The sequence below is a fragment of the Eucyclogobius newberryi genome, unplaced genomic scaffold (assembly GCF_026437365.1).
Source record: "Eucyclogobius newberryi isolate DKJ021-1_F unplaced genomic scaffold, fEucNew1.0.hap1 SCAF_8, whole genome shotgun sequence".
NCBI lineage: Eukaryota > Metazoa > Chordata > Actinopteri > Gobiiformes > Gobiidae > Eucyclogobius > Eucyclogobius newberryi.
The window spans coordinates 4,993,011-5,005,773 of NW_027316500.1; the positions used below are offsets into that span (position 1 = coordinate 4,993,011).

The 12,763-nt window shown below is 41.2% G+C and overlaps 2 protein-coding genes across 4 annotated transcripts; one reads left to right on the forward strand and one right to left on the reverse strand.

Annotated features, from left to right (window-relative positions):
- Window positions 1–17: 17 nt before the first annotated feature.
- On the reverse strand, window positions 18–5,998 carry LOC140351681 (uncharacterized). Of its 3 annotated transcripts, none has more exons than XM_072437622.1 (2): window positions 5,749–5,998; window positions 18–3,242 (listed from the first exon to the last, which is right to left on the reverse strand). In XM_072437622.1, the coding sequence occupies exon 2, from the start codon at window positions 3,119–3,121 to the stop codon at window positions 1,457–1,459; it is 1,665 nt and encodes a 554-aa protein (XP_072293723.1). In that variant the 5' UTR covers window positions 3,122–3,242; window positions 5,749–5,998; the 3' UTR covers window positions 18–1,456. The 3 variants fall into 3 exon arrangements, with proteins under 3 accessions (XP_072293723.1, XP_072293724.1, XP_072293725.1); XM_072437623.1 differs by lacking the exon at window positions 5,749–5,998 and adding an exon at window positions 4,911–5,156; XM_072437624.1 differs by lacking the exon at window positions 5,749–5,998 and adding an exon at window positions 4,535–4,694.
- A 1,743-nt stretch (window positions 5,999–7,741) lies between these two features.
- ftr14l (finTRIM family, member 14-like) lies at window positions 7,742–12,202 on the forward strand. Its single transcript, XM_072437328.1, has 7 exons — window positions 7,742–8,185; window positions 8,268–8,363; window positions 9,093–9,326; window positions 9,403–9,562; window positions 9,640–9,828; window positions 10,569–10,705; window positions 11,671–12,202. The coding sequence occupies exons 1-7, from the start codon at window positions 7,757–7,759 to the stop codon at window positions 12,055–12,057; spliced, it is 1,632 nt and encodes a 543-aa protein (XP_072293429.1). The 5' UTR covers window positions 7,742–7,756; the 3' UTR covers window positions 12,058–12,202.
- The last annotated feature ends 561 nt before the right edge of the window (window positions 12,203–12,763 follow it).

Below are 12,763 nucleotides of genomic sequence, written 5' to 3' on the forward strand. Positions count from 1 at the left end.
AACGTGCAATTACCACATTTTGTTTGAGTCAACAACCTTTATTTATCCATAAATGTGCCACTCAAGAAACGGGAAAGGTGTTACAGGATCTGCCCTTTAGAGAAGCTTCTATCAATCATTTACAAATTTCCTTTCTACAATGCGGCCATCAAATAAGATGGAGGGAAAATAAAGACAATATGGTCATAACAGTGTAAAACACATGGTAATATACATAAAACATTGAGCAAAATTAAATGTGGGGTGGCTAGTATGAATAACTGAAGAGTCCAGGACCAAAGCCCAGCTTGTTTCCTACACAGCATGCAATAAGGCACCTATCTAACACAAGGAATAAACTATGCTACTGTCTGAAGCACAAATGGAACTCAAATGAAAAGAAACCTAAAAACATTGCTTACCATAAAGTTCATTCCTGTAAAAACAGTTTCTCTCATTCCCTTTCATATAACCCAAGCCATATCTAAAAAAATACATTAGTTATGTAAAAGATAATTTACACAGATCAGTGAGGCGCACAATCCAATGGAATTGCTCTTGAAGTCCTCTAGTCCTGTAAAATGTGATTTTTTTTTTATTTTTTTTTAAATATACACATTTTCAACCAAATTCAGGGTTGTAGATCCACATTTGTTATTGATATTCTGTACATAATCTAGTCTCCAAAAGTTTTGTCATGTACATTTAGTGCTGGATCACTCAAAGCAAATAACAGGACACGGGTCATTGGATATAATGCTACCCAGTTTGTTTATTCTCTATTATGCATCATCTTGTGGCTAAATGACAAGACGCAATAGAACCAGGGTGTCAGTATTGCTCTGTACAATCTATGCAGCAGTTTAGTTTTAGATATACAACAATCAATTTCAAATATACAAAGTGTCTTTTCGTGGACCAACACGCTGCATGTGTAACACCTGCAACATTTCAATCTCCAACACTCAAATAGTCAAAAAGGAAAAAAAATGACATTGTGGAACTCACAATCAAAAATGTAATCTTTTGAAACAGCACACTTATCTATACATATATATAAAAGAAAATATGTATATATACACACACACTAGATTTGTCTGCTTCATATTGGATTTGTAAGTGAAAAAGAAAATTCTGATCAATTCTGATGGTAGTCTGAATAAAGTTGCAGCTGAAAAGCGCATGTGCGCACCTAGAAGTACACTAAATGAGTTCTATCAAACTACTAACCAGCAGGTGAAGCATATTTTCTCAAGATAACAATTTAAACAGATCTTCAAATTACATTTTTAAAAGTGTTCAACAGTCCCGGAGAAAATTAAGTGAAGTTTAGTCTTTCAGGGCACACTGTTAATTTGAAGAGGATTTGGACACGTCTGTGTAGAAACGGGCCTGATGCTTCCTGTGTTGTAACGACTCAGGACAGTGTGGTGGAGGCAGGACATGTGCGCTTACATGGGACTGTGTGGAAAGATGATCATTGGTCTACGTGGATCCTATGGTGTCGGGAGAGAGACGACGAATGGTTAAAGCCTTTTCCACACTGGGTGCACCTGTAGGGTTTTTCCACACCCACCATGCGTTGTTTGGGACTGTATGCATTGTTGGGGTATCCCTTTGGTGTGGGGATGGGGCTGTACTGCTGCGGCTGTGGCTGTGGAGGCGGCGGTGACTGCTGCTGCTTATTTTCCAAGTGCACCCTCTGATGCCGTGCGAGAGAAGAGGAGTGATTGAACCTCTTGCCACAGTGCCCACAGGTGTAGCTCTTGCCCTCGGAGTGGACTCTTTGGTGCCGGGACAGTGACGAGGAGTGGTTGAAGCCCTTGTCGCAGTGGTGGCACATGTAGGGCTTCTCTCCCTGCTGGTGTACTCTCTTGGCGGGAGAATATGTGAAAGTCTTCCCCTGCGGCACGTTTTGCATCACCGGCATCACTGGCATGACCGGCATGGAGGGGTTTTGCAGATGTGTCTTGTGGTGTCGGGACAGAGATGAGGAGTGGTTGAAGCCCTTGTTGCAGTGTCGGCAGGTGTAGGGCTTGCCGCCGGCGTGGACCTGCTGGTGCTTCTTCAGATGGCGTTTGCGGACAAAGCTCTTCCGGCACATGTTGCATTTGTACTTCTCACCCGAGTGGATCCTCTGGTGCTCCTTCAGTGTGGCCGCAGCAGCAAAGCACTTGCCACATTGTGCACACCGATGAGGTTTGTCCCCAAGGCCCACAGCAGTGTGGGTCTTTTGGTGCTGTTTCAGGTTAGACGTTGTTGCAAACCCTTTGCCACACTGGCCACAAGTGTAGGGCTTCTCACGAGCGTGGACTTCTTGATGCTTTTTCAGATGTCTTCTGCGGACAAAGCTCTTTCTACATTGTGTGCACTTGTACGGCTTGTCCTCAGAGTGCATCTTCATATGTTCTCTTAACGTGATGGCAGCAGCAAAGCTCTTCCCGCACTCTGAGCATCGATGGGGCTTGTCTGGTAAATGGATCATCTGATGAGACTTGAGGCTGAATGCGTCAATAACATCTTTGCCCATAATGTCAACGCCGTATGGCTTTTCCTTCATATGGATCTTCATATGCTGTTTAAGACTGGCCTCCACAGCAAAGCTCTCCCCACAGTGGACACAGATATAAGGGTTGAGGTCTTTGTGAATCTCAAAGTGTTGGTGAAGGTCAGATATGCTGCCAAAAATCTCCCCACACTCGTTACACTGCAGACCGTGAGCCTCATGTATGATCACACCATTTTCTGACTCCACAGTCAACTCTCCACCATGATCGGACTCCATTTTCACCACATGCTCGCCGTCTGCTTTAAGTAGCACCTCTCCCAGCAGATGTTCACCTGCAGATGTTTTTATCTCTGCTCCAGTAAAACAGTGCATATCGGCATGTTCAACTTTGATGTAGTCATGGTCCGACTCTGCAACAATGGCATCCACACAGGTCACAGATCCCAGATCTGTACCAATTCCATGGATCTTCAACTCTCCTCCATGTATCTCCAGTTCCAGACCACGCTTCTCCTCTGTCATGATCTCCGTCTCTGCCCCATAGTGAAGGTCGACATGGCTGTGGGCTATGACACACTCCGACCCAAGTGTGTCAAGGCCTGGCGTGTCACATTCAGTCTCTGACTCGGCCATAAGAACACACTCCAGCCCGACGACCTCCGTTTTTTGGCCGGATGATAACGAAATAAGGAAACTGGGGTTGTATGGGTCGTTTTTGTCTGCGCAGCGCTGGTACAGTCTCAAGAATCCAGATCTATAAAAGAAGGGATATAAATAAAGGCATTACTCATATGGAGATGTTGTTGTTGTTTTAAGGCGGTTGGCATCCAAGTGTTGCATTACCGCCAGACTTTATTCTTTAGACTTTATTCCAGAGCTCTTCTTCGTTACTTCACGGCGGTTACCACCGTACATCTCGAGATCATACATTTATTTAGATACTTTATATGGAGAAGAATATTCTAAAGAATAAAGTCTAAAGAACAAAGCCTTTAGAACAAAGTCTAAAGAATTAAAGTTGACTAATTACCAAGAGTAAAGTGTAAAGAATTCAGTCTGGTGGTAATGCAACACTTTGGATATCAACCGCCATAAAACACCAAATAAAATATTGGAAATATGTTTTATTATTATTATTATTAACACAAGTCTGTATGTGCCATTTGACAAATGCACTATTTTAGATTCAGAATACCAAATAGCCATTTCCATAAATTGTATATATTGCTGAATATAAATGGTGCCGTAACTGCAAAAATACACCAAGAGCTTGATATTTAACTCATCTACAATAAATAAGTGTTAGACTGAGAGGAATTACCTCTGCCAAAGCAGAATAAACTCTAAAGCGCAGAGAAATAGCTGGAGATACATAAACATAAGTCCATCTGATCTCTCCTTCACTGTGGAACTCCTCCAGGCTTGGTACTTTTCCCTGGCCGAGAAGGAGGGTCTAAGGACAGGGGAGCTCAGGACATTTGTCTGAGGACACGGGATGCTGGGACATTACCAAGTGCCTATGAACATTGTTTAATCTGTGTTTTACTGTCGCCCCACGAAGCAACTGCTGTCGGGATTTTGGGCGTAACCAGAAAAATTGAATTGAATAAACACATAAATGTACGGTTAAATAAGTGCTTAGCTGCTAGGTGATCAATTTGCTAGCCCCGTTAGCGAAAACGAGCATAATTTCACCTGCTAACACGAGAGGACAGTTATACAGGAATGCACCATAATGGCCTTAATCCGTAAACGCATGGCCAAGCCGTGGCCTACAAAGGCGCTTATCTGCGCAGATGGCTTTGACTCCACAATGTGTTGTTTAGGAGGAAATTATCATAATGAGAACACAAACACGTCTAATTAAAGACTACAGTGTTGGTTGTTAGCTTTCCAAAACAGCTACAAACGGCTACAAATAGCTCCCATAGCCGCTAGTTAGCTGGCTTTGGCAAATGGGAGACTGGTTACCGACAAAACAGCATTGTGTTAGCCGCTAATGTGTTCGTTATCTAGCCCGCTAACTAGCTTAGTAGCAAAACATACCGTAGATGAACTCAGTTATCATCAAATAAGAGTAAGCTCCGTGTATGTTGTCGAGGGAGGTGAAAGTTAAAGTAAGCAAACAATTGTCAGGTTACCGACGCGGAAACTGGGGAGTATTAATAGGCCATCTTGTCGTGCCACACCAGCACTTCAGCTAGCGCAGATGACATGCTCGCACAAGATGGCTGCCGCTAGCTACAGTTAGCATGTTAGCTTCCGCCCATCATACCGTAATAAAGAGGAGCTCCCTGGGGCTAATACACAAACACAATTCACCAAGCACTATCGAGAAAGTTACAACTCAACTTAAGTAATATAAATAAATCACCAGGAACAGCTGGAGGCAACGTGAATCAGAACATTAGGGTAAAATTACCTGTCAACACTGAAATGGTCGTATCGTAACAAAGATGGCTAACGGAGAGCAAGGAGCGCCACGAAAAAGCCCGGGAAGTAAATAATGTCTCTTTATAAATATCTATACTTTACGTTTAGGCGTGCAACTGTTATTATCTAGGAAACCCTAAACTGTCCAACAATTAACCAAGGCACACATGCGAGGGCGGTTACGGATCTTGGCTACAAAGCCGAATGACTGCGGCAGCCTTCCACAAACCACACAGAGCGCTCCAATGGCGGCCTTGCTGATGTTAGCAGCACCCAGCCGAGACAAGCGCTGCTACGTAGCCACCATAGCGTAGCCATGATGCCAAGCTAACGAGCCTGCTAATGTTGTGGGTTAGCACGGCTACAGCGGGGTATACAGCTGATAGTAGCCCGCGGATGCTTCAAAATAAGCAAAAAACTTGGCATAGGCGCCAATCGTACCGTAGAAACTTGGAGCTCTTTAGAAGCTCAAACTATGAGTGGGACGGATCTGTGGATTACGGGTAACGTGCTTTAAATAAATAACCTATAGTACACCCACAACACAAACAGTCACAGATTAAAATATCCCTGTAATTGAAACTTACATCTACGTGGATATGAAAGATGGGATCTGCAAGTCCACACTACTTTCTACCACGACTTGCACAAAGAATACACATGTAACAGAACGCAGAGCTTTCACGAGGAGCTGCAACGGGCATTGTCTACTCTAAAAGATCCTGTTTTATCCTCTGAACCGTGCAGAGTAACGCATCTATGAGAGCAGCATCAGTACACATTTTATCAGTCTTAAAAATTGAAGATGCCATCATTGCCATACCCACCTTTCTGTCCGTTTATGGCTTCACAGCTGATGCAGACAAGAAAAGAGGAAAAACGGCTAATGCCCCAACTCCGGTGTGAGTGGGCTGCACGGGGCACGTTGTGGCAAAGCTGCGGGGAAGCGGGGTTTGGAGGCTGTTGTTGTGGGGTCGTCGTGTGCTGTTAAGTCTGCTCTCTTCTCTGTACAGCTGGCGCCACTGCTCATCTGGCGCCAACCAACGAGCTACCGATTTACTTTAGCCGACCCAGCCATTGTCGTTTCACTGCGGATTAGTGATCACAGGCGCCCCCTACAGGTTTGGAGATTAATAACAGACTGTAAAACGTTCATCCATGACGAGATGAAAGGGAATGAATTAGCGTGCATGGTAAGCATTATTTCTAATCTAGTATATTTTGCATGAATAAGAAGTTTATCAGTACTTTCTGCTCCACAGTGTGCTGTAAGCTGCTTCACTGAGACACAGGAAATCCTCTCTCGTGTCGCCATCAAACTGCTGAACCTGGTACTGTCAAATCCTCTTTGTAAAGTCCTAGTGCAATATTCAGTTCACTTGTAAAGTTGGACAAAAACATGTAACTAAGTCGTGAGGATACTATATTTCGTATAAATTATGTTAAAATGTAACGCAAAAGAAAATTTTATTCTTTCAACTTGGAAAAAAACGTTTAATTTATTCTGTTTTTAGTGGGGTTTAAACTGATAAAAATATATGTTCTAGTCTAACTGTGTTATTAATATTTCATTTTAGTTATCTCATTTTTGACAACTCTTCTACGTGTCAGCTGCATGTAACAAAATAGCTTATTATTATTATTATTATTATTATTATTATTATTATTATTATTATTATTATTATTATAGCTGAATAAAAGTAATTCTGATATTTTCCCAGTTTTCCCATTGGCATTTGTCCTTTTAAAATACAATACTTTTCATGTACTAACACGTCACATTTTTACATATGCATGTGTTGTTTTAAGATCAATGTATCCAAAAAGAATATGCAGGAATATGTGTTGATTTATTTTGCATCTTTTTTGTGTCTAAAACATATAAGAATAACTAACTTCAGAACTGGATTGATTTGGCCTCAAACATTTAAATAATGTTCACTTTGGGCACTACTTGGAGCAAAAAATAAATTCTCAATTCAGTTTGATTTCAAAGTATTATTTTGTTTTCCTTCATCGTGGGTTATACAAAATACATTCAAAATAAGATCTTATATCTCGGTACTTCACCATCTCTCCACAGTCAGCTCACTGAGACGTTACAGGAAATTATGTTATGCTCCAATTAATTCACAAGAGGGCGCCATTCTATTAGAAAACTTTAACATTCACAACATTTCGACTATTTTCTTTAGTTTGCTCTTGAGTAGACAAAAATGTATTCAAGCAAGAGTAGTTATTTAAGTTTTGAGGGAAACAAAACAATTACTCGAGTAAGAGCAACTGTAAGAGTAAATGTCAGACCGTAACATCTGATTAATCACTAAAAGTGAATGTAATTTGTAGAAATAATGCACACAATCTGGTATTTTCAAAGGATAGACACAAAAATTAGAAAAACAAAAACTGAAGGAACGGAGCAGGAAACACAAATGTTCAATCATTTAATATTGCCACAATAAATGGCCAAGTAAGAGATTGTTACACTGTTAAATTGGCATATTGTGAGAAGGACTAATGTAAAATAATAAAAAATACAGTTATCAATTATAATGTCTGATTAAATTGTGAGTCCGCAACAATACTTAAACATTCCCTAATATTTGTTTGATCAATCTCTTTTGTTTGAAGTTTCACTCAGTCCTTAAAGTATCTTGCGGTCCCGCCCCTTTCTTTAGCTGAACCTCCAGCCAACCAGGAATACAGGTTTTCACTGAGAGTCAACTACATAGCTCACATTCTGCCACACACAGTCAGTCACACAGTTTCACCCAAACCCATCACTTCAGGATCACAACCATTTCTTTTCCTCGACAACATTTGTGAAAAACCATCATGTCTTTGGACCTGGACAGATACACCGTGGACAACCCCCGCCGCTCCACCACCAACCGGGTCCAGCCCAGGTCCCAGTCGAGATCCCAGTCGAGAACCCAGTCGAGATCCCAGGGCCAGGCTAAATATGGAGACGTCCTGTGTGATTTCTGCACCACCAGGAAGCAAAAAGCAGAGATGTCTTGCCTGCTCTGCCTGGCGTCTTACTGCGAGGCCCACGTCCAGTCGCACTACGAGTACCCGGCGCTGATGAAGCACAAGCTGGTCAAAGCCACGGGTCAGATGAGGGAGAAGGTGTGCGCCCAACACGACAAACTCCTGGAAGCTTTCTGCCGCACGGACGAGACCTCCGTGTGTGTGCTGTGCATGATGGACGAGCACAAGCATCATGAGATCGTGCCGGCCGGGACGGAGAGGACGGAGAAACAAGTGAGTTTGATGGGATTGTCTGTGTTTCGGTTCAGCTCAGGTCAAGATGTTTTCTATTGAGACCGTGGTGTTTGTTTTGTAGAAACAACTTGGGTCGACACTGCACAACTCTCAGCAGAGGATTGACCAAAGAGTTAAGAAATGGCAGGATCTTCGACAAGCTGTGGAGTCAATGAAAGTAAGTGTTATTTATATGCAATATTATAATCAATACTGTATGTTTCTGTAAAAGGAAAATATTAGACCTGATTATATATTAGTATCATATCTTATCAACTTCTATTTGTAGTGACATGTTTACTTACGAGCCAAGTTTGTTTTGGTGTAAATTTGACCTTAAGGAAAGTGACAAGCTTAAAGATATTAAAAAGTATTGTTTTTTGGCGAGGGTGATGAACTGTAGATCCGTGTCATTGTAACTGACCAGCTGTTGTTTAAGGCGTCTCGGTCAGTTTGCTCTCTCTCCGTATACATGGCACTCTCATACACCTGTACTTAACATGATTTTATGGATTGTACAAACATATTTACTGATATCAAATTCCAAGCTTGATTTATTCATGTTTTAACCCCCCAAAAAATTAGGGAAATTTTGAATTTTTACACCAATTTTTAGCATGATCTAGTAAGTTTCTTTATTTCTAATACGTCAACAAAACAAAGTAAGCTTTTCTAACCTGGCTCTGATTTTTAGGTTCCAAATATGTAACATTTTTTACATTTTTACACCTAAAATGTATATAAACATTCCATTATGAAAAACTAATAATATACATATTTTTCTTATATTCTTACATTGTTGTCATACATGTAAGTAAACTACAGAAGAAGTTTCAAATGTATATCTCAAAATGTAAGAGTTTTCCTTTCCACCAAACTCCAAACTCACAAAACTGTTCTCGTTCAGCACTCAGCTCAGATGACCATGGATGAGAACGAGCGCATCTTCACCGAGCTGCTGCTGTCCATCGAAAGGAAGTACAACGAGGTGAAAGAGATGATCCGCTCCCACGAGAAAGCCACCGTCACGCGCTCCGAACTCTTACTGGACCGACTGGAGGAGGAGATCACGCTGCTGAGAAAGAGACACAACGACCTGGAGAAGCTGTCGCACACTGACGACCACATCCACTTTCTGCAAGTAAGTACAGACCACCAGGGGCCATTAAGCCAGCTAAAATGGGCTAAAATGGGCTAAAATGAAAGGTTTTCTTCAGAGCTGGCAGTCTCTCTCTGGCCCGTCCGGATACGAAGACCTGAACAGCATCAGTGTCACTCCGTACTACTCCTTCGACGCCACCAAAAGAGCCGTCGCCGCCATGAAGTTACAAGTGGAGGAAGTCACCAAGCAAGAAATGAGCAAAATCTCTGCATCAGGTTAGAATTTGAAAATCGGACTCTGGAGAAGTGTTTATATAGCATTTGCTGACTAAATTGTTTGCCGGTGTTAATAGTCAAAGACGTCTACATCACGCAAGAAGATGACAAGGAACCTAAGAGGGAATCGTTTTACAAGGAGGAACCGAGGAGAGAGGAATCGAGGAGAGAGGAACCGAAGAGAGAGGAATCGAGGAGAGAGGAATCAAGGAGAGTGGATTCGAGGACGAGAGATGAGCCAAGAACAAGAGATGACTTTTTACAGTGTAAGTACATTTGACTTTGGTCGTTTGAAGAAGAAAAAGTGCCAGTCACGGTCCATTGTGTTCCTACAATCCTAATTTTATGACAAATACCACTTGGCAGAAAGTAAATAAAAGGAATGGCACTTGCAGAACAGGTTGGGCGTGCAAAAGCAAACCTACAGGGCCAGGTTCTCTCTGCAAACACAGGTGTTCCGAGCTCCTCCTCATGATAAAAGCCTGTTAAACTAAGCTGCAGTTTTGCTGTCATCCGTCTCTCGTCTTGTTGAGTTACAAAGATTGTCACGTTTCGCTGTTGATATACTTTGTCGCTCATTATGTTGCCCTAAACTTTAAATATTTGCTATTGTAGGTCAAGTTATGTAATCTTATTTAGTGACTTTTATGCTCCACAAATTGTATGAGAACAAATATTTAGATAAAGATGAATTGTGCCATCTGAAAGTCTGAAAGGTATATGTGGGAATCCTTCCATTGTATTCATTAAAAAGTAGTTTCGAGGGTGAATTCAGGTACTTTTTTGTTATAATAGCATCAGAAAACATACACAAAAATCAATTCAACGTCAATGTTTTTGCTTAATTTTTTGCTTACCGTATGTCTTTTTTCCCACTTTACCTTATGTCTCACTTTACCTGAATTCACCGTATGCCATTTTTGGAAACACAGTATTTTAGTGAAGTAAAATCATCAAACTTATTTTCACCAGTTTGTTGTAACGAGCTGCTGTTTTCATCATTTAGACGCTTGTCAGTTGAGTCTGGACGTCAACACAGTCCACCCCAGTCTGCACCTGTTTGAGGGGAACAGAGCGGCCACTATGAAGAGTGAGCCCAAGAACTACCCTGACCACCCTGAGCGCTTTGAACACTGGCAGCAGGTGAGCACCTTTCAGATGTAACATAGAGATGGACATGATTTTAATTAGAAAAAAGACCCTCAACATTCTGTCATCCTCAAAATGACGTTTCTTTGCTTTTATTTTTGCCTCGTTGTTTTCCCGAGAAGCTTTTGTTTAGCTCAGATTAACTTTATAAAGTAAAATGGAAAATAGTTTCTCTGTTGTCGCTCCGACTGTGAGGGCTTTGCTAGCTTGTGTGCCAGCGACAGGGGGAGATAAAGCGACAGATAAAGGACACTTCAACTCGTCCCACAAATGTCTTAACACAGACTCAGAAACATCTTATTTAATGAAAGAAATGTCATTATTTCAACTGTTTGTGATCCCAAAGTCTGTATTAGTGATAAATGTGAACGTTCCTGTTGTTTATCTGCTTTTCTAAAACTATTTACTAGATTTTACTGAGCAGAGTTGTATTTTTTTTTATTAAGATAAGATAATGCTTTATTGTCCACATATGGGGAAATTTTGTTGGTACAACGCAATAGATACAGGGGGAAAGGACAGATTATAGGAAGTTAATAGAAGAACTCTTATGAACAAAACAAAAAACTCTTATTAACAAAACTCCTCTCATATCTTAATAGGGAATGGAGGAAAAAATAAAATAATAATAAAATAAAAACAATAAAATAAAGTAAAGTAAAAATAGCTAGCATAAGACTAAATAATACTAATACTAATGGTAAGTAAACAAAATACTCTTATTTACAACAGTTGTATGCACATGAACATGGCCTTAATTGATCTTAGTCTTATTTGTTATTAGACTGTATTAACTCTTTCACATTTTGGACGTGTTTTGCGGAGAACATTTCATTTCTCACCATTGACACAGTTTTACCCCCCACTGCTGAAATATTGAATGTTTTGATGCCATCTGCATAACTTCTACATATAATAAAATAAATCACTGAACATATTGGCTTGTGTTGTATCTCCAGGTGCTTTGCAGAGAGACTTTGACGGCGTCCCGGTCGTACTGGGAGGTGGACTGGAAGGGCACTGAGATCGACGTGGCCGTGACGTACAAGGCAATCCGGCGCAAAGGCAACGACAACGACTGCAGTCTGGGCTGGAACAGCAAGTCCTGGAGCCTGTACTGCTCCGACTCCAAACTGTCCTTCGTGCACAATAATAAAAGCATCGATCTGTCGGCCCCTCGCTCGTCTCGCATCGGAGTTTACCTGGATTACATCGGAGGAACCTTGGCCTTTTACGCTGTGTCGGGAAACAACATGCAGCTTCTCCATAAAGTCCAGACCTCCTTCACCGAGCGGCTGTACGCGGCGTTCAGCGTGTGGGGCTTCGGGACCACCATCAAGCTGTAGAAGAAAGGAAGGAAGATGTCACTCTCTCTTTGACACTGAACTTTATATCCAAATCATAATGTTATTTTACATAGGCTATAATATAATACACGATGTTGCTATCTTGATTGTTTTGAATTTATTGTACCTTAATGCATCTGGAAAGTTCTTCTACTGATCTGAAATTAGAACATCGTATTGAACAAATGAAAAACAAAATGAGCTTAAAACAACCTTTGTGCCTACCATAACCTTTCTGCCCTGTATTTATATTTTTTGTATCAGTTTTGTATTACTTTATTGCTTCTTTTGTTATTATTATACTGTTGCAGTGTCTTGTGGCCTAGTCTGCTAAGTCATAAAGATAAGTTTGGTCATGCTAATGTTTTTAACACTGAGGGTAATGCAAACTGTAAACTGTTAAATTATTAGCAATGATAAAGTTATCTTTGATTTGTTTTTGTTTGTCTATTTAAAGTATTACTCAAATTATATAAAGTGAGGGTTTTGAGCTGTGTTGCCTCTAGGGAGCAGCAGAAGCACGCGCGGGTTTGACTCGTCTAAGAAGACATAAATATGGCCCAAATGTAGGAAAATAAAACTAGAGAGATCCAGACTCAGTTACAGTGGCTGTAATTGTGGGAGTGGAGTCTCTCTCTCTCTCTCTCTCTCTCTCTCTCTCTCTCTCTCTCTCTCTCTCTCTCCCCCCCCCCCTCTCTCTCTCTCT